This window comes from Neolamprologus brichardi, chromosome 22 (assembly GCF_056152115.1).
Source record: "Neolamprologus brichardi isolate AB-2024 chromosome 22, ASM5615211v1, whole genome shotgun sequence".
Taxonomy (NCBI): domain Eukaryota; kingdom Metazoa; phylum Chordata; class Actinopteri; order Cichliformes; family Cichlidae; genus Neolamprologus; species Neolamprologus brichardi.
This window is the reverse complement of record NC_142124.1, coordinates 8,116,269-8,137,129: the sequence shown is the minus strand read 5'-3', so window position 1 is coordinate 8,137,129 and position 20,861 is coordinate 8,116,269. Positions and strand designations below refer to the sequence as shown.

Below are 20,861 nucleotides of genomic sequence, written 5' to 3'. Positions count from 1 at the left end.
CTCATTGCTCTCAAGCTGCAGGGTTACTTGTGGTTTCTAAAAGTAGAATCCGAAGCTTAGATTGGATTAGACTCAACTTTCCTAATAGAGCTTATAGTTTGGGTTGGATCAGGTGAGGCTGAACCATCTCTTAGATATGCTGCTATAGAGTCAGGCTGCTGGGGGTCTTCCCATGATGCACTGAGCACTTCTTTTTCACTCACCTCATGTCACTCCACATGTGTTTAGAAACCATTGTTGCATGTCATTTTCTCTTCCACAGTTTGTGTTTTGTCCAGTCTCACCGTGCACATAGCTGCTCCTCCCTGAACCTGGTTCACGTGGAGCTTCTCCTCCGGACTGCTGGTCAATGTGAGAGCAGCACTTATTATAAAAACAAGCTATATCCAAACATGAGACTGAAGTAAAACATCCAAAACTAATGTTTTCATGACTTCGTCAGTATTTTCAGTGTACATTCAAACTCAGACATATAGACTGTTTTGATTTCAATCAAACAGGACGATTAAACATGCTCCATAATAATCATAATAAGACCCACATTCACCTCTCTTTAAGTCTAAAGGAAGTATTCTGAAAATGTTTAGCTGAGCTATAGCTTTGAGTTTTAATAAGCCTAAGCCAAAAGTCCAAAAAAAGATACCCCTCGTGATCACTTTGCTAAAACATAATTGCCAGGCTACAGAGGTTGAAAACTGCACGATCAGCCAGATCTGTTCTGCTCTACACGCATCAACCTAGGCGCTATAATCAGGTTTATTATGTGGCACAGTGTGTGGCCTTAAAAGTTCCGCTTTGACATATCTTGGCTAAATTTCTCTAATTGAGAAAAACTGCTATCAAAACAGATTCTTTTGCTTTAAAAAAAAAACAATCTGTATTGTTCCCGAGTCACACTCACATCAGCCTTTACAGAATTCCCGCATCAGATGCATAAATGTTGTATCGTAAATATGTTCGCACTGCTTGAAGTTTCATGTTGGTAACGAAAAGACCGATCTGATGATCGAAGGCCACTGACGAGCTTAAAATTAAAAAAATGAGCTGCAGATATTTGTGGACAAGCTTAGCACTGTGTTTATCTCCACAGCTGTCGCTGCATGTCTGATCAGTGTTTTCTCAGGGAATTCAACAGACGGTGTGTTTGTATGACTAATACGTGCTCCACAGTTTATAATGTGCCTGTTTTTGTACGCTAAAGTGTTTTCAGCTCTTGTCAAACCGAACAAGGTGTTGGTGATGTTTCCACGTTTTGTAAACAAAGCTCTTTGTGTGTGTGTGTGTTCCTGTTAACTGAGCATGCTCCAAGACCTGTCAGTGTTTAAGAGACTGGATTGCCTGAGCTTTTGCTGCCTGCACACATTTGCCTTAAAAGTGTTTTTGCTTTTTATGCTTTTACCAGTTGTAATGTTCTTTATATTACATATTGTTATATGTTTATTTTGCAAAAATAAAAGAATTGTTGAAATCATAAGGAAAGCTTTAATTCCTGTCTTAAATAAAAGTTTCTTACTGCTGATTTTGTTTGATTCAAACTGTGCAGGTAGTAGAAGGAGTCAAAAAAGGTGGAGCAGACTCTACCTGTGTAGCTGCCTGGCTGCGGGAATACTTTAAAGATGTCAGGATTAAAAAGGAGATACTGTGAATGAGGACTAATGAATGAGTTCAGGCTACTGAGGTCCCTCAGTGGAAAGACAATTAAAGAAATAACAGGGAGTTTGAAATCCCCAGCGTGCCAACCAGCAGCGTGTGATGAGACTGTGACAACATCGTCTGCAGCAAACATGAACTTCAACGGCACCTGGAAAGTTTATTCTGAGGAAAACCTTGAGGAGTTTCTCAAATCCATAGGTAAGATATTTTAAAACCTAAAGGATTATTTATTTTCTGAATATATTAAATGGGGTTTTCTTGTATTTATACTTTCCAGGTGCACCTCAAATGATTATTAAAATGCGTAAGGAAGTGAAACCGGTGATCATCATAGAGCAGAACGGCAAAGACTTCACCTGCACCGTGAAGACTCCAGTCTGCACCAAAGTCCACTCGTTCAGCCTGGGAAAAGAGGCAGAAATAACAACTGTGGATGGAAGGAAGTTTAAGGTAGTTCAGGGACCTCATGCTCAACACATTTGAGTTTTTAGAGTTTTGTGAATTTTAAATTAATATTGGAAGGAGCAGTGCAGAAATGAATGATGTGATTTATGCAGGCACAGTAAGCAGGAGACGTATCTCTGCTATTTATTTACCTTTTAATATTTAATTGTTATTGACTACAACAATGATTTTTTTTCCTGGTTAGTGCATTGTCAGAGAGGAGAACGGGAAGCTGATAGCTGAAAATGACAAGTTCACCTCAGTCAGAGAGATTCAAGGGGATGAAATGATCGAGGTGGGTGGCTCTAATTCTTCTTAAAACTGCTATGAATGTGAATCATCCACGTTCTCCTAATGTGTCTGCTTACTGTTTATATCTAGACTATCACTGCTGGCTCTATAACCTTCACCAGCAGGAGCAAACGAGTCTGACCGGCCAGCTCATGGATCCCTCTCAGAATTCCTCATCTGAAGATGAACGGAGTTAACTTATAACTAAATAAATAAAGCTGAAGTTAATAAAAAAAAAAAAAGTGCAAACATTATAAAACTCTTATCGTTATTTACTGTAAGGCAGTATTTTGATTGTAGAGAGCGCTGTGGGGATTTTTAAGCGCACTCTTTCATGTGAACGAAGAAGAAGCAGGAAGGCGCCTTCTGAGTGCGCATGCGTTGCTAATTTTTCCCCCTTCGCAGCCTTTCGTTTTCCCTCTAAAAGAAAACATCCTTCTGCTACGTGAGTGTAACTTTATGGCCAGATACATGAGGCCTCCAAATACGTCTTTGTTTGTCAGGAACATCTCTGATGAGTCCAGGTGAGTCCTCGTAAAGAAGCCGCTACTCGTCTACGAGTTAACTCGTGTTAATTGTAGCTAGTTAAGTTAGCCTGGTAGGTAAGGTAGGCCTCAACGTGCAAACTGAAAGGGTAACGCTGACCGGGAGCAGCGCCGCATTTCAAATCTACGTTACATTATTTTTGGCCATATATGTCTTTGTTGTGGTTTTATAAACATTATTAACGTCTGTGTTGCTCTTTAGACGCGAACTTTTTCATGTTTACAGTCAAGCTATCAAAGCTAACTGGCTAACGAAAGCTCGTAAACAGCTCCGTGAAACTTTGAGAGATTTTAAAGGAGGCAAGAAACCCTACAATGTGGATTTAATACGAAGGGGCAAAAATGAATGGCCTCGGCTAACGTTAACCTGATGTTTGTTGGTCGTTATCAATTTTAAACACGCGTGGTTAATTGATTAGTTACAATCTGAGAGGTCAGTTTGCTGATTTAAGTTTGTATATTTAAATGTAATTAGCACAGGAATTCTCATTTAAACTGCCAAAATACTGACCTCAGAATACACGATCGCAAATGAAAGCTCGTTTTAATGTTGTATGTGTAGCTTGTGAATTAATCTGTACCTGTAATGGTTTGTCATGTATTTGTTATTATCATATTTCATTGTTGTTGTTATATCTAGGTTTAGTCTCAGTGTTAATCTAATCTGACCACATAGGGTTGGTTTAACTTGGTTTTAAAAATACTAAACTTGCTAGATGTGTTAAAACTTTTAAATAGTTAAAGTTTTGCACTAGTATTTAAAAGCAGAGTGAAATGGGTAAATCGATCAAAAATCATCAACATTTTGTTCTCAATCATCTTAGAATTGCCTAAAAAAATGTATGGTCCAAAGTTTGGGCATATGCAATGATTGCTGTGATGTTTTAACTCATATATTGAAAATTAAAGGTCAGTCCAACCACTTTCAGGCTTTTTAAACACATTGCAATCTGAGGCAATATTTAAACACAAACATCTCCAAAACTATTAACAACACAAACCAAAAAAAGTATCACTGACCTCTTTCACAACTGATTAACTCTGTTTGACATGGATGTTGAAGCTGATTTTAATCTCACTGACACTGTGACCTGAACTTAATTTCCTTAATTTCTTCAATTTTACATTTGCATTTGTGGACGGCCTTGTAACTGTTTATAATGTGTCAGTGCTACACCAATGACATTAACATGAATTGCATGTTAATATTAAAAAGTGTGGATATTTTAAAGGGATAGTTCACCTGAAGAGTGTGGCAAACTGTGAGGAGCTTTTTTGCCTCTATTTTCTAAAAATTTCCCAGATTATTTTACTAAAGATTTTTTTTATTTGTTTAAACAGAAAAAAAAACAATGGACTACTGGGAAATTAAACTTCTAAAAATTACAAACCCATGAACCATGTTGTGGTTCCCCTCTTGTCCTTGAAGCCTTTTCTCTTTTTTGAAATGGAACTGAAGGCAAAGGAAGGAGGGCGGGAAAAAGAAAAGGCTTCAAGGACAAGAGGGGAGGAGTGGGGGCAGAATGAGACAAGTTAGTTAAGGAAACTATGGTTGGTTTATGGTTCATGTTTAAATTATTCTTTATAAAGTTATAAACCCATGAGCCTTGGTGGCTTTTGCCTTGGAGAAAAGACCAGTCGACTAAAAATGCTTTACATACAAGGACAAAATCTTACCTGGACACAAAATAAAAGATTGTTTCTTAACCAAATTACCGTTTTTAAGCTTTATGTGCACAAGTTGAGTGTTTTTCATTTTTGCAATGACTGTGCACATATATAGGCCACAAGAAGAGAAAACCAGTTTCCTGTTAATTGAGGTCACTTGATAGAACAGAGGGTATTTTATACTTGAGTAAATGACATCCACAACATGGTTCAAATGCTTTATATTTTAATGACAGTTTTGGTATATTTTTCTTTCTTTGAAGGCGAGAAGCTCTCTGAGTGACATTAAAAGCATTTGTATGAAGGGAAAACCCTTAAGTTGTATTTGATATATGATCAGGAAGTCTTATGTTCAAAGGGGATGGATGGAAAATGGGCTGATTATGTGACCACAATTGAATCATGAGCAAAAAACACAGGCTGTTGATTTCACTGCTCTCTAATATCGAACGTAATGTACTGTGGGGCAGGTTAGTTACCATCAGCTGGGTTAAGAGACACCTTCGTAATACGGAAGTTACCCAAATCCTGCTTTGTCATCCAGGCCTCTCGTTTCTTGGTTGATTAATAAATAAATAAATTTTAAAAATGCCTAAAAGAGCTCCTCAGTGTTTGCCACCTGCTCTGTTTAAAAACAGCCCTGCTGGGATACAAATTGTCTTTGAGCTCTTTTAACAGGTGGATCACCCTCCAGGTAAGAGGAAACAAAATGTACTCTGAGGTGAACTGTCCCTTTATTCAGCAGCTGCTCTTCCAGCTGTTGCCACTGGTTGATGATGTAGGTAGAGATGCCCGTGATGGTCAGTTGAGTTATACTTGTATTTACGGTGTTCAGGCCTGAGGATTTGCGGCGTGAGTTTGGCCGCTATGGGCCGATAGTAGATGTCTACATCCCACTTGACTTCTATACACGTCAGCCAAGAGGATTTGCATACATTCAATATCCTTTCCCAATGACTTTTAACTGTTTGCTGCTGCTAACAAATTATTTAAATTTCCTTTTGGCAGAGAAGATTTTTATTAATTTATTTTTTGTGATGCATTTTCTTTTTGCACATAATCTGATTGAATATCTAACACACATATTTCTCTGTTATTGCTTCAGAAAATGTAAACGCGTCCAGTTGTGGAAACCGGCCACAAAGAGTTACAAAGACCCATATAGAGTAGCTGTAAAGACACACAGACCTGCAGGATCAGAGGGAGGGAAAAGGTTGAAAAGAGAAAGTAAAGCATGAAGAGGAAAAAGGGAACGGAGACAAAGCTTGGATTTGGATATGGCGGCAAAGAATGGGGAAAAGAAAAAGAGGTTTAAGAGGAGAAAGCAAGCAGGAAACCCCCGAGTCTCTGTGGGAGTCGGTTAAAGAGTGTAAAGATCAAGATGAAGTTCAAAGTCAAGCATGGGCAAAGGTAACAAGTCTGAATTATTTTGTATCCTCCCATCCACAAATTTGACATGACACCAAAAACAGCTTTCCCTGTGACACTGATGAAACGATTTAATCCAGTCTTATTGTGTTTGATTTTTATTTTTTTATATACAGTCACTGTCCTGATCCCTCAGACAGTTAGATGATGTGTTTGAAAAGAGCTTGCTTCATCTTTTATCTCTTAAAAAAAAAAAAGCAGTCAGCTGAGCGTGTTTGTGTTGTTTTCTCACCTGTCTTACAGTAATGTAAACGGTGTCTTTTTATAAATGTTTTTACATGGTAAACTGGGCCTCACAAATTTAACTAAAGTAAAAGTTTATGAAGTGCATGGTTCTTTTTCTTGGGAAGACTTTTATTTGTTTAGGAGAAAAAACATTTCTTTAAATTTGTGAGGCCTTAAAAAAAGAGAAAGAAACAGAAACCTTAACCACTCAGCATATTTGAGGACGTGCGTGATGCCGAAGATGCTCTTCACAGCCTGGACAGGAAGTGGGTCTGTGGTCGGCAGATTGAAATCCAGTTTGCACAGGGCGACAGGAAGAGTAAGTGTCTGGTTTTTGTGTCTGAATTAGATTGAAACACTTTGAAATATTTCTGCTGTTGGTTTAAATATTAATCTGTGACTTCCAATGATAGAAAAATGTGTGACCAGCTCAGTTTCATCTTTTTAAAAGGAACCCTGATTATTTATTAATATTTAGGTGGTGGTCTTCTCCCCATGAAACATGCCGTTTAAAATTAGACCCATTTCCAACAACATGCTGGTACTCTTTTTCAACATCTGCAGACACTGAATTTATCTGATACCAGTTTAGTATTAGGAAGCTTTCCTCAGTGTGATGAAGACTTTTATTTATAAGGAGACATCAGAATCGACTCTTAACATTGTCCTGTTAAATTTCAAAATATAGAAAACAAGCAGATTCACTGAGTAAATTGGTGAGAATGCATAAGTGTTATTCATGCAATTTATCTGCACTGGTTACACAGTTACGCTGCTTTGGTTGTTGCATGAGCCAACGTTTACATCACCACCCTGGCTTAAGCTGCTGAGGTGTGCTGCAGTCTCATCTGGAATGATAAATGTCGCCACTCAGGCAAAAATAAATAACCTGCATCAGTTCTGTGGCTCCACACATTTATTTAACATGCAAAAGATTCAGGGTTTGATGCCAGGAGGAGGCAGAAATCCATTTGTGGTTGCATCAGGACAAATGGTATAAAAATCTGCTGAATTAAATATGTGGAGTCAGTGTAGTAAAAGCTTCCCAATGAGCCTTACATTAGTACATTCTTGTTCAAGCTGTTAGGCATCATTACCCAGACTGCATTGTGACATAAACAACAGTCACGAACTGAGACTGAAAGGATTCCCCCTCCCCCCCCCAACTTTTTAACAACCAAGAAATCTGCAGTATGTGTCGTTATAGTCGGGGTTCCTTTTAAATCACGTTTTCAGATTTTTTAAGTGTTTTAAAATTAAGCATCAACCATCATGGTTTTAACTGTTTTCTGCTTTAACCACTTCTTCCTCTTCTTCTTTTTCACCAGCACCAAATCAGATGAAATCAAAGGAGCGGCGTTCCCCAGGAAGATCCTCCCGGTATGACGACTACGATCGAGACAGCCGGCGCCGGCGGTCACGCAGCCGCAGTTACGAAAGATACAGGTCGCGCAGCCCGTCTTACGATCGCCGCCGCAGACGTTCGGAGAGTCCTCGAGAGTGAGTTAATCTCTCAGAAGAGAGTCGTCGGTCCCAGGTGTTCTTTGTGAGAAGGAAAATAACGTTTTCATTTTTCCTTAGGTCTCGTGGACGGGTGTATGGAAGAGGAAGAAGCAGGAGCCGCGAGGATGACAGGTACAACTACTCTTCTAGACTAAGACCACATTTACACAGATGTAGCCTGTCTGTTGTTTTGCTTCCTAAAATCCATCTTTGTAATGTGCTACTGCAACCAGAAGGTGGAAGTAATGTAGATTTTCTTTGCCAACAACCATTAAATGACAAATAGAATAATGTGCGACTAAATGCCCTGGAATACCCACGTCACAATACAATACAACACTTGTGTCCTCAGTTCAGCTGCAGCGGTACAACACACCAGGTTGGAAAAGTCGAGAGGTGCAGAAACAGCAGCTTGTTAATTTGACGTCAGCTTTGTCATACAGCGGCGACTCCAGATGGTAGAAGGACTCGAAGGAAATAAATGAAATGAGTTCAATGAAGAAAGTGTTTCTCTGCAGTTGACAGCTGCTCATTTCCATAAAAGCAGTTAACACGAGTCCTTTATTTACTTATTTTTTTCATCGACTGCCATTTGTTTTAGAGACAGCTGCAGAATGAAGACTGTCGTGTGCAGATGAACTGAAAGATGCAGGTTGGGTGTAAAGCAAAGTGTGACGCGTTTATTTATTTATTTTAGGGGCCAGTTAAAATACAGAAGGAACCAGGTGGTCCAGTGGGCCATCGTGGCTCTATGTTGTGTGTGTCAGCATCAAATTGTTGGACAGTGTCAGTCTTAAACCATTTGGCGCACACAGCAGCACAGCTGGGTGAAAACTGGTAGCTTCATGAACTGGTTTTTAAGCTCTTTTGTACTAATGTGGTGATGTTATTGAACCCTACAGTCTTTTTACATACATTACTGTTCATGTTATCCATGTTCTGCCAGTTATTGTTAGATGTAATATGCGTCATTTCATCTGTAACGGTGCCCACAAGTTAGAAATTCATGGGATATCATCAGATTTGACTCCTGGGGAGTAACCCTAATGATCCTTATGCTCCGAGGAGGAAATTCCACATTTAACACTCATCAGTTTTCTGTTTTAATGAGAGAAGAGGCGGAAAAAATAAGGACCAGACAGTCAATCATGTCACCCCACAGCCAGTTGAAAGTAAAATCTGATCTGCACTGCATGTAAAAGTGTGACGTATCATTCTTTTACTTTGTGTGATTCAGATACAAGCAGAGACCCCGGAGAGTCTCCAGAGAGCGATCCCGCTCCAGATCCGCATCTCCACGAGAGAACGTCAAACCGCCGTCCACGTCCCGCTACGTCGAGGAAGAAGTCCGACAGACGCATTCCCCGTCCCGCTCCAGGTCCCGGTCTGCGTCGAGATCACACTCTCGCTCACGTTCTCGGTCCCGGTCCTGGGCCGGGCGCAAGACAGGAGGACGCTAAAGCAGAACCCACTCCCCACCCCGTTCCCCCGGTTCTGTCAGACAGAGCAGAGCTGGTCGTTTTGTTAAGTAAAGGTGTTTGTTTGCCATGAATGTAACGTCCATTTGTAGAAAGCTCGTTTTCGCTATTCCATTTTAAGAACAGCGCTGCAGCTCCTCGGCTTGGTTTTATAAAGTTGTTCGGTGATATTTCTCTTTAGGAGCAAGATTCAGCGGTTTCTGTGCTCAGCCTGACGGGAAGAATATCCAGTCTTTTTATATATACAACCAGTTACTGATGATTTTTGTTTTCTAAACCCTATGCACCCACTTTTGCTAAACAATCCCTGACATTCAGTATTCTAAGGAAGTATTGAGTCTGTTGGTGAACCAAATGCATCTTTGTGTGTTTTATAACTAATCATGTACTAGGTACTTTACTGTCAGCCAGTTTCACCGCTGTTTTTTAAATTTACATTTGTTTGACAGCGATAACCCATCACCATGAGATAAATGTGTTCAAGATTTTTTTAAAGATGTGTTTTATGGAAGGAACCGAGAAATTCTTGAAAGAAAAGGCATTAAAGCTGATGGCGTGTGTCTGCAGTTTAGTCAAGTACATGAGCACGAGTGCTAAAACGCACAGAGGTGATGCTGTGGTCCCTAAAGTGTTAAAGACGTCAACAACAAACTGACCTATACGGTCATTTGTTTTCTCTTTGTGGTGTTTTCTGTAAGAGTTAAACCTTTTTTTTTGTTTTTTTCCCCCCAAGTTATTGTTTCTTTGAGGAGAAGCAGGTTTACTTGACGGTGTTTCTCAGAACAACTCGTGTCGCTGCATGTTTTATTCTTATCTTCTATCTTTAGTAGGGAAAAAAAACTGTTATTTTGATTAATAAATGGTTAACTTTCGGTTAAAGAAAACATTGCGTGGCTTGTTTTTGTACTTGCTTGACCAAAGTTCATTATTGAACACAATTCAGAGTTTTCTCCTCCTCGGAGACCTCGGTGTCCTGTGGATCCCCAGCGTCTGCCTGGAAAACGGAGCAGAGCAGTCTGTGAGCACGGCCCCGTCCATCGATTTCCTTTTAATGGAACAACTGAAATTAGATTCTCAGCAAAGAGGCAGCCATGGATGAAATCGGACGTGTCTCATTGATCGCCGTACTGGAAAAATGCATCAGTCAGATGAATAAAGCTGCAGATGGTGGAAGTCCTTAACCATGCAGTCACCAGTATGAGCATAATCACAAAAACAAGAGGCTGCACCACGATGATGCTGTAATCAGACGGGTTTCTGGGTTTCTCTCAGTCCCTGCCACTCCTGGTCAGTTTAATCCAGCTGTACTCCACCCTGTAAAGATTGTAGTGTCACATCTATGATGTCAGTTATCCTTAAACTTCTGTTTGGACTTTTTGTACCTGCCACCTTCTAAAAAAACACACAAAATGTACAGAGATGAGCTGTAACAGCTGAAGATCGAGCTTCATTTATTGTTTCTACTGCTTTTCTGAGCAGAACTGAACAGCTACATCACCAGTATCATTTAAGGTGAACTATGAGGGAGGTTTAATACTCAAGATCAGGTTTATTTTCAGTGTAAGGCTGAAGATTTGGTAAACAGACTGATTCCTATAACACATTTCTATTTGAATACTTTAAACATGTCTCAATCACACAAGCACTTTCTCTTTGTTTACACTGCAGTGAACAGGTTGGGAGCATAAACACATACTCGGGGTTCAGTGTCTTGCCCAAACATACTTTGACATGCAGACTAGAGCAGCTGGGGTTCAAACCACCAACCTTCCGATTCAAAGATGACCTGAGCCACAGCCATCTATGTTTAATAATTAATGTGTTAAGAAATTAGTTGTGAGGCGGGGCTCCTGGAAGCAGCTTAATATTAGTCTTGTGTGTGAATGTAGGGGAAAATATTCCAGCCTGCAGGGTTGGAAACGTAGATGATCATTACCAGGACATGACCCCAGGCTCACATTGTTGTGATTTACACCACCACCAACCTGCCTATTCAGTGTACTGTTTCACTGGTTCAATATAACAGCCTGATGTTTGAACACCCTTATTTTTATAAGAATTATTTGCTTGCTGTAGCAGAAATAGGAAACAAAGATAAAACAGACAAACACTGGTTGTACATTTTACTCTACATAAATCAAATAAATCTTTTTTTTTTCTGGTTAATTGATAGATAAGCACATTAGACAATTTATGATTGGCAGGTTGACAGATGAGGTCAGGCAGGAGTCTGTTAGAGAACCTGGAGAGTTGGAGGTATGAGCAGTCAGTAGAAGCAAGACTTACCAGATGGCAGCAAGACCTGTTGTGAGGAGGAGATGATCCATGAGTGTAGTGGAGGAGGGTTGGAGTGACAGAGGACGATACCAGGGATAGGGTGAGAGGGAGGCAGGGACTGTGGGGTCCCATAAAGGGAGCAGATGAAATCCATTATGCAAGAAAAACTGCAAATTACAAAGTTCCTTCATGGAGGAAGATAAAATGAATAGATATGCATCTATGAAGGTGCATTAAGAAAAAAAATAGGACTTTTCTTTGAATTCCTCATTAATTTGTGCAATTTTAAAAACATATTCTGGTAAATAGTCAAACAAATATTCATTAAAATAATTAGCCTGAAAAAACAAACATGGAGCCGCATGTAATAAAGCTCTCTATTGTCTATTGTGACATCTGTTGTTGGAATAAAGTAGAATTGAGGTTCTGTAAAATTAATATCTCTAGTTTTGGGAGTACCGGTCTTCAATTCATTTGTTTGTTTGTTTGTTTGTTTAGAAAATGAGAGCGCCATCTCAGAACCTATATTCCCACCAAGGCCCAGCCCAGTGCACCCAGTTCTGTGCTGCTTTCATCTAAATTTAGAGGCTCAAACCAGTCCAGGCTCCTCTGGGTTCAACCAGAAATAGGCGACAGACAACCAAATATTTTGGAGCACATTTCACCCCTGATGACTCGCAGGAACTGGCAGGTCGTCCATTCATACTGCTGCGAGGTAAATGGCAGCAGACCATTGCCACGGAATTGATTGATGGTGTTTCACACCCTATAAGTCGAGAAGAGTTAGTGCCAGCTCGCCTCATTTGTTTTTGCCCAGTTCGTGACCAACAGCAGGGAGTTAAATGTCTACCAGTGGGAAGATTTTACCTTCGATAAGAGATGAAAAATAAAGAAAAAATGCTTTCATAGGTCAGAAATCGGCAGCGTTACATCAAAAAGGCCTTTATGGTTACATTTTCATATGGAAGATAAAAGGTGAGTTAATGCTAAGTTATTGATTTGTATTTAAAATGATCGGTTGTGTCTGGTTTTACTCATTTATCTGGAAGTTTTTATAATGATGACACAAAATAGTGGTGAATAGAGTCCTGTCTCAAATGGTGTCTGCTGGGCTGTGGTTTAGTTGTAACGCAGTAAGCTGGGGCTTTTATTCTGAAGGAATGATGATTACATTTAAAAGCATCAGCAGTGAAATGTAACCTAACAGTGTTGTATTTTTTCTTGAATCACACTATAAAATAATTACTGCTGTATCAGCATGTAAGAAGCATTTTAAAGCCATTTTTCTTATGTTTCAGCTCATTTTGAAAACTAATTTTGCCGTGTAATTAAAAAAATAAGCAATTGAAGCTTTCTCTGGGATTAGGTTATTCTCAGATATTACCTGGTATATGCTTCTTTGCATCCTTTTTTTTTTTAAAAAAAACTTGTTCGCTAATTAACAACTACACAATGTAAATACATCACACATTAAAAAGATGATAAGTGAAGTTTTTCTAACCTTAAAGAAAGTGACTTATTTTCATGCTCAAAATGAAAAGCAGCAGACAAATGTTCAGGTTCACACTGAAATAAGCATCTAACTGATGTGAATGAATTTTATTCCTTCTAAATTACACTGTGCTGTTCTGTTCCTTTGATATAATATAAAATATCAATAAACCATTTTAAAGATAGTCTTAGTCAGTAGTCTTCGTCTCTATCCATAAAAACATGCAAAACCTTTAAATACACCCGCGTTCCCCTTCACAGTTTTCTCCTTTGGTTCTATGAGGAGGAGAAGATTCATGAGTGTAGTGGAGGAGGGTTGGAGTGACAGAGGACGATACCAGGGATAGGGTGAGAGGGAGGCGGGGACTGTGGGGTCCCATAAAGGGAGCAGATGAAATCCATTATGCAAGAAAAACTCTGCAAATTACAAAGTTCCTTCATGGAGGAAAACAAAATGAATAGATATGCATCTATGAAGGTGCATTAAGAACATTCTATGAAAATCCTGTTCTGACCACTGGCACACGTGCATCTGTGATTTCACCACACGTGAAAAGCAAACATCAGCTTCTGTTTCCAATGGGCTACATGGACTTGTACTTTTCAGGATTGTAACACTGCATCCTAATGCATGTGAGGGCAATCTTCAAACTTGTTAATGGATTAGCTGTAGCTCAGGAGGTAAAGCAGGTCACCTACTGATCGGAAGGTTAGTGGTTCGATTAGTTAGCAGTAGTCCCTGGCTCCTCCAATCTGCATGTCAAGTATCCTTGGGCAAGATACTAACCCCAAATTGCTCTCCGATGCATCCGTCGGAGTGTGAATGTAGTTATAAAGCACTCGGTTTAGAGGGAGTGCTTGTGAGAATGGGTACCGGAGCTTTATACAACATGCCCTTCACTCATTCATTCATTCAGCTATTAATCCAAGCATGTTCGCACACATTTAGACTCTGATATTTACTTGGGGTTCATTATCTTGCTGAAGGATATTTGACCTCCATCTACCTCCTAAGCTGCAGCTGCCCCATATGTGGTGTGTGTCTCGTTTTAACTGTGGCTTACTACCCACCTTAAATGACAAGGAGCCAGATTTATTGTAATTATTTTAAAGTGGTCTTGAGCAGTAATTTTCCAGACTTTCTAAAGAGCTTTCAAAGTTTGTCTTTGTCACTTATCATCAGAGAGCTACAACAATGAAGGTCTACTGGCATCTGTAAAATACGGTGGGGGCTGTCAGTGCGTGGGGCTTAATTTCATGTGATGTTGTTAAGGATCTGCTGAAAAGTACCTTCACATTTTGATCTATCATGCAACACCATCTGGGATGAATCTGATTGGCTTCATTTTTTGTTTCACTGCCAATGCAGTAAAAGCATCCCTAGATAGAAAAACACACAGTGGAACTCTGTGAGTCATAGATTGGCCTCCCCAGAGCTTTGACATCAACATTACTGAAGCAGTGTGGGATCATGTTTATTGAGTACATAAAAAAGGCAGCCAAGATCCAAAGAAGAGCTTTGAATGTCCTTTAGGAAGGTTGAAAGGTTCTCATTCTGACAGAGAGAAGGTGAGATCACAGGTGCACAGTGCAAGTGGTTAGAAGAAACACTGAACTCCTAGTATATAAATGAGTTTCTCTCTCCTTTTTTGTTACAGAGCTGCTAAAGTAGAAAATGGGAGACTGGAACTTCCTTGGTGGGATCTTGGAGGAGGTGCATATCCACTCCACCATGGTTGGCAAGATCTGGCTGACCATCCTGTTCATATTCCGAATGCTGGTCCTGGGCGTCGCCGCAGAAGACGTTTGGAATGACGAGCAGTCCGACTTCATCTGCAACACCGAGCAGCCGGGGTGCCGGAATGTATGCTATGACCAGGCCTTCCCTATTTCCCTCATCCGCTACTGGGTGCTCCAGGTGATATTTGTGTCCTCACCCTCCCTGGTGTACATGGGTCATGCCATCTACCAGCTGCGGGCTCTGGAGAAGGAACGCCACTGCAAGAAAGTGGCTCTCCGGCGGGAGCTGGAGGCGGTGGATGCAGAGCTGACGGAGGTGAAGAAGAGGATTGAAAAGGAGATGAGGCAGCTGGAGCAGGGGAAGCTCAACAAAGCACCACTGAGGGGCTCTCTGCTGTGCACCTACGTGGCCCACATTGTTACGCGCTCAGTGGTGGAGGTCAGCTTTATGACGGTTCAATACATCCTGTATGGAAACCGCCTGAGCACCATTTACAAGTGCGAGAGGGAGCCGTGTCCTAACGTGGTGGACTGCTTCGTCTCGAGACCAACAGAGAAAACTGTTTTCATGATGTTCATGCAAGCTATCGCCTGCATCTCTCTCTTCCTCAGTCTGCTGGAGATCATGCACCTGGGCTTCAAGAGGATTAAGAAGGGCATTCTGGACTACTACCCACACCTGAAGGATGACCTGGACGATTATTATGTCAGCAAGTCGAAAAAGGACTCAGTGATGCATCAGGTTTGCATGGGAACGACTGTGGGACGCAAGAGTACGATCCCCACAGCACCAAGCGGGTACACGTTACTGCTGGAGAAACAGGGCAACGGACCCAACTACCCTCTCCTCAACGCCTCCTCCGCCTTCGTCCCAATTCAAGGGGACCCTGGTGGAAAGCCGGACAGTCAAAAGGAGGGCAAGGAAGGAGTCCCGAGTCCCACGGAGCACAACAACAACTCCAACAATACCAGCAGTGAGACGCGGTCCCCTCCTTCAGACAAACAGGAGCAACGAGAAGATCAATCCCCACCACATCACGAGGACCTGGAGCGTGCAAGATCTGAGTACCCCACCCTGCCTGTTTCAGATGCCTCCTCCAGCACAGCGCTGTCAGGCTTCACGAGGAAGACACGAAGGATCACCCCACCGTGGAACTGCTCCACAGTCGTGGAGGGAAATGGCTCAGACAGTGGAGACTCCTACAACGGGAACAACAGCATGAAGCTACGAAGCGGCGGCGGCCCCAGAGCAAGGATCCTCTCCAAGTCAGACATTAAGAGACAGAGCAGACCCCAGAGCCCGGACTCTGCGGGGGAGCTGAGCTCTATATCTCGACACAGCCGGGAGAGCAATAGTCCCGCCGCCTCCCCACCAAACCGGCGAGTGTCAGCTGGCAGCAGCGCCAGCAGCAGACGAGCCCCGACTGATTTACAGATATGAGGACTGCTTAGAAGAAGCCATTAAAACACTGTATTACTGCACCTTTTACACAGTTTAGACTTCTTTAAGAGACAATCACAAAAAGCCTGCAGAGATTATGCGTGTGCATTCTCCAGTCTTAGAAAGAGCATGTGACAAACAAGCAGTCTAACATCTACTCTTCCTTTTAGAGGGACTCATGCTAGGATGCACAGCCTTGTTTTCTCAGATTTCCAGGTCAGTTTCAGGCTTTCAGAATGAACTTCAACCCTCAAACAATCAAGCTATAGTAGCAACTGACATGACTGAGTGGGGCCTCGTGATGTTTGATGATAAGTCATGATAAGTTATTCTGAAATGTTTTAATGGTCAAATGAAGGCTGAAGGGTCACACACACTGAACTGTTTAACTGAAACATGCACTGAATTATTGCTAGAGAGCTGCTTCTCCATTGACTTCTTTGAGACCCAGGTTGTTTTTGAAATCACAGGAATCACCCCGTGGTGGACATTAGTAAGAATGCAGGTTTAAAACGTTTCTGCATTGGCTTCACTTTTCAGACCTCGAACCTGCGCCTATGTTTTATACTGTCTGAGAGTTCATAGCAAGTGTTGTTTTCTCTCTTTTGACCTCGACTTAAATAACAGTACTGACTAGGATCATTTACCTCATTAACATAATGCCTTTTATAGATTTCTTTCTTTTCTTTTGATAAGGGGGGATTTTAGTTTGCCTTTTAACTTGTGAGGGGTGAGACTGAGTGGGCCCACTGGCTGGTGGAGACTGATTTTGCACCTCTGTATCATAAATATGATTTCAATCATTTTTATGCAACAAAGGAGTCAACTTGACTCATCTGTTTTCTTCGATACTTTTGACATGAAATATCTTCAAGACTTTTCCAGCAGTAAATTTCACTTGCAGCAAAACATGACAGTGGTTAGAAAATAACATACATATAAGCCACAATGATGTTTCCATGACTGTTGCCACACAAGTGAGCAAATTCCTGCCAACAAGTGAGTAAATCTGTAGGATTTACAAAGAATGGTCTGAAAAACAGAAAATACCCAATAAGCAGCTGTTCTCTGGGTAATATGTTGACTGGGAGTAGCCAGACTTCCCTGAGCTTTAAGGACAACAGTAATTGAAATAACAAATCATTACAACAAAGTACATCTCTGAACGCACCAAACCTTGAAGCAAATGTGCTACAGCAGCAGAAGACTACATCGCGCACCGCTCCTGTCCACGAAGAGCAGGAAACTGAAGGTACAGTTCACACTTACTCACCAAAATCAGACAACTGAATACGGGAACAAAATTGCCTGGTCTGATAAGTAAAAATTACTACAATGCCATTTGGATGGTAGGGTTAGAATTTGGTGTAGAAAAACTTAAAAGGATGGATCCAACATGCCTCAAGTCATGGTTCAGACTGGGAGTGGTGGTGTAGATCAAAGTGTGATTTTCTTGCCACACTTTGGGCCTGTTATTAGCAAGTATATGTACTAAGAAATAACCAGAGTGCACACGTTCTGGTTACTACTTCCTGCAGGATCCTTTGTAGTCAGACACACTTCAGTCAGTCGCAGCGTCTGAATTCATCCATGATGAAGCTTTAATAACAAATGAATTTCCATCAGCAAAATCAAGGACCTTCAGGACAGAGAAAGGCTGATGCTGAAATGTCATTTTTAATTTAGAAAGCTTCTTGTTATACAACAAAAAAATAACAGTGAGTTTGCATTCACTGTACATCCATTGTTTAATAAACATTTACATACTCTACAAACAAGACTATAGTAACATTTTTCTTTTTATCCCTCCACAAAAGCAAAGAAAACCTCTACTCTGCTGCTTCCCCATCAGGCGATGGTTCATACTGCATCAGCTGGAAGATGAAGAGGAAAACGGGAAGGTTAAAGGTCACAAAATCTGGACCAAATACAGACATGCGATTATTTGTAAACGCTCACCCTGCTCCTCAGCTCTTTGTTCTCCTCCATGAGCTCGCTGCACTTCTGTTGTAGATCAGCCAGCTCCGTACGAAGAGCCTCCGTGTCTGCTGGCTCTGGACCAGCTGCCCCGAGATGAAGCTTTATGAAACTGTTGCCATGGTTAAGATTAACGAGCGCATGGAAATTTTAGTCATCAAAACTATCTAATTTTATTAGAGCAGAACAAGGTCCAACTCGGTTCTGCATGTTAATTCGGGAGAATGATGATCCAGTTTGTAGGTTGGAGAGACTGGTGCAGGAGAATGACTCCTTCGCTTAAGAACTGTTGGCCTGTGACAGACTCACCCACTGCAAGTATCCTGCAGTATTTAAACATGTGAAGAACAACACAGAATCAATCAAAGCCCATGAACAGATTTAAAAAAAAAAACAACAACAACAAAAAAAAAACCTTAGATTTTAAATCTGCTGCCATAACAAGAAACTGGCTTTTCCACAATAAAACAGCTGAGTGATTTGGTCTAGCCTACATCCTTGCAGTCATACCGAGATCCACAGAACATCAACATATTGATGAATTTTGATGCAGTTGATTTCCCCTATCTACATAGCTGAATAATTGGAGATGTTAAGATTTTTATTGTGAATTAAAACTCAAAGTCTTAAAGGCTGCCATTCATCTCTAAATGGACCAGGAGTCACCTCATTGCCCATCTGAAGGTTTCAGGGGACGACTGTGCATTTAAATAATAGATTTGACTGCAATTGTCACATTTTAAGACTGATAATACCATAAATAAAAAATAATAAAATCTTTTATTTTAAATGCAGTGGTTTAAGCTCTAAACCAGTTTATATTGAGTGAAATTTAGTGAAAAAGTATTTGCCAACTTCCAGATCTTATTTTTACACATTTGCTGCATTTAAATATTCCACATGATCAAACAAATATTGGACAAATATAACCTGAATGTCCACTTCTTAATGACTCAAATAATAATGAAAGTTTTGGAAGGCTTTATCTAGTCAAAGTTTGGACTTAAACTGGCTATTTGAGCTAATAAACCCTCAAGTGTAGCTGAAGTAAAACAGTTTTGCAAAGAAGAGCGAGCCAAAATTCCTCCATAGTGATGTGAAAGACTTGTTACTGGTTATACCAAAGAGTTGCAGTTCTTTCTGGTGGCAAAACCAGTTATTAGGTTTAGGGGGAATCACTTTTTCCACATAAGGCCTGGTAATTCTGGATAACTTTCCCCTTCATAAATAAAATAATTTAAAACCTGCCTTTTCCAATATTAAAACACATTAGATCTGAAACATACAAGTGTGACATATCTTTTTTGCTTTGAAGATAGAGCCACATCAGGAACTAATTGTTACCACCTGAGGTTGTAGTAAGGCTGCAAAAATTAGAAAAGGATACTCCAGTGCATTGTTAGGTTTCTCAGGCTCCTCATAAAGAGCAACTAAAACTGCAAGAAAAAGGGGTGCACGGATATCAGTAAAAACAAATTAAAAGACTGTTTCACACAATGCATTATCGTTAACGTCACCAGGCTGAACAGGGGGTCTATTTACCGCTTGTTAAGGTGTCGAGGACTCCAGATTTTTCGAGATACCTTCTAAATTGCTCCCGCTTCGACTCAGAGGCCTGAAAAAGACAAATAGTTGGACGACACACAAGTTAGGAGCCCATTCATACACCGACATAAAGAGCGCTATAAAGACTCCTTGCACAAACAAGTGTTTTCAGCCCATGGTGCCTTCACTGCCTTCCACCGTGTTGACGAGCAGGGGTCACGTTGTTATGACGCTAGCTAGCTAGTTTTACAAACTTTAAATGTACCACGTAAAACATAACAGCTACAGAAAGTAAGGCCAAAAATACTTACTCTATATTGAGCCATGACTTCGATAATAGTCGTGTAACTCCGGGTCGTCTACAATGTGCGAAACGGAAAATAACTCTGGACTAGCTGCAGCTGTTTGAATGCTACGCAGGAGGTGACTCTGTTGCCATAACAACACATCAAATCACGCGGAAATGAAGTTCTTCCGATAAACAATCAGCTTGTAAAAGGAGAAGAAAGACTACAGAGTAGCTGTCAAAATAAGATACATTTAAACAATAAAGAAACGTAAGTCGTTCCGTTTACGAGTAAACTACTGAAACGCCTCAGACATCGAAACGAGACGACGAAGCTGTGTTGCCAGATTTGCGTCACGGGCATGCAGAACCTACCTACCATATTATGATTTTTCGTCAGTTAGGCAACAACCCGCTATAATTGGGAAATAAAGCAAGCCGAATTTTGTGTTAGGCGCTCCTGTTTGCCATGTACTACTGAGTGCTTTAAAATCGAGTAATGGATTGCTCTGATACCGAAGGTATCGTAAAAATGTCATAATTCATTGTCGAAGTCTTTTTTCCCGGGTTTCTACACTGGCATATTCACGGTACTCTTGAGAGATATTGTCACCCTCAGGAAGAAAAAGTCAAATTAAATTAACAAGTAAATACGTGCAACTTCTCTGCTTTTTTGTGTGTAATTTAGTTTCTATATTTAAATGGCTTGGCCTCACTGCTGCCACCCCTATCTGGCAACACGGAAAGGTGAACGCAAGCCTTCACGGAAGCGTGCTACTAGCGCAACGTCCGATTTATAAAACATATGAGTTGCAGTCATTGGATAGTCTAAAACTAGGCGTGGCTTATCCATCGATCGGCCCCTTCCC

At 40.8% G+C, this 20,861-nt stretch overlaps 4 protein-coding genes across 4 annotated transcripts; 3 read left to right on the top strand and 1 right to left on the bottom strand.

Annotated features, from left to right (window-relative positions):
- The first annotated feature begins 1 nt into the window (after position 1).
- Positions 2-2,630, top strand: LOC102796278 (fatty acid-binding protein 10-A, liver basic-like). Its single transcript, XM_006794425.3, has 4 exons — positions 2-1,851; positions 1,931-2,103; positions 2,303-2,392; positions 2,479-2,630. The coding sequence occupies exons 1-4, from the start codon at positions 1,656-1,658 to the stop codon at positions 2,527-2,529; spliced, it is 510 nt and encodes a 169-aa protein (XP_006794488.3). The 5' UTR covers positions 2-1,655; the 3' UTR covers positions 2,530-2,630.
- Positions 2,631-2,681: 51 nt separating this feature from the next.
- LOC102795984 (uncharacterized) lies at positions 2,682-10,119 on the top strand. The gene is made up of 6 exons (XM_087835285.1): positions 2,682-2,912; positions 5,437-5,543; positions 6,472-6,573; positions 7,583-7,754; positions 7,836-7,889; positions 8,995-10,119. Exons 1-6 carry the CDS (start codon positions 2,848-2,850, stop codon positions 9,215-9,217), a joined length of 723 nt encoding a protein of 240 aa, XP_087691411.1. The 5' UTR covers positions 2,682-2,847; the 3' UTR covers positions 9,218-10,119.
- Positions 10,120-12,458: 2,339 nt separating this feature from the next.
- LOC102796581 (gap junction alpha-9 protein-like) lies at positions 12,459-16,229 on the top strand. Its single transcript, XM_006794426.2, has 2 exons — positions 12,459-12,487; positions 14,662-16,229. Exon 2 carries the CDS (start codon positions 14,679-14,681, stop codon positions 16,182-16,184), a length of 1,506 nt encoding a protein of 501 aa, XP_006794489.2. The 5' UTR covers positions 12,459-12,487; positions 14,662-14,678; the 3' UTR covers positions 16,185-16,229.
- Positions 16,230-17,842: 1,613 nt separating this feature from the next.
- mycbp (MYC binding protein) lies at positions 17,843-20,731 on the bottom strand. The gene is made up of 5 exons (XM_006794427.3): positions 20,018-20,731; positions 19,704-19,776; positions 19,549-19,597; positions 18,144-18,273; positions 17,843-18,058 (listed from the first exon to the last, which is right to left on the bottom strand). Exons 1-5 carry the CDS (start codon positions 20,030-20,032, stop codon positions 18,014-18,016), a joined length of 312 nt encoding a protein of 103 aa, XP_006794490.1. The 5' UTR covers positions 20,033-20,731; the 3' UTR covers positions 17,843-18,013.
- Between the last annotated feature and the right edge of the window lie 130 nt (positions 20,732-20,861).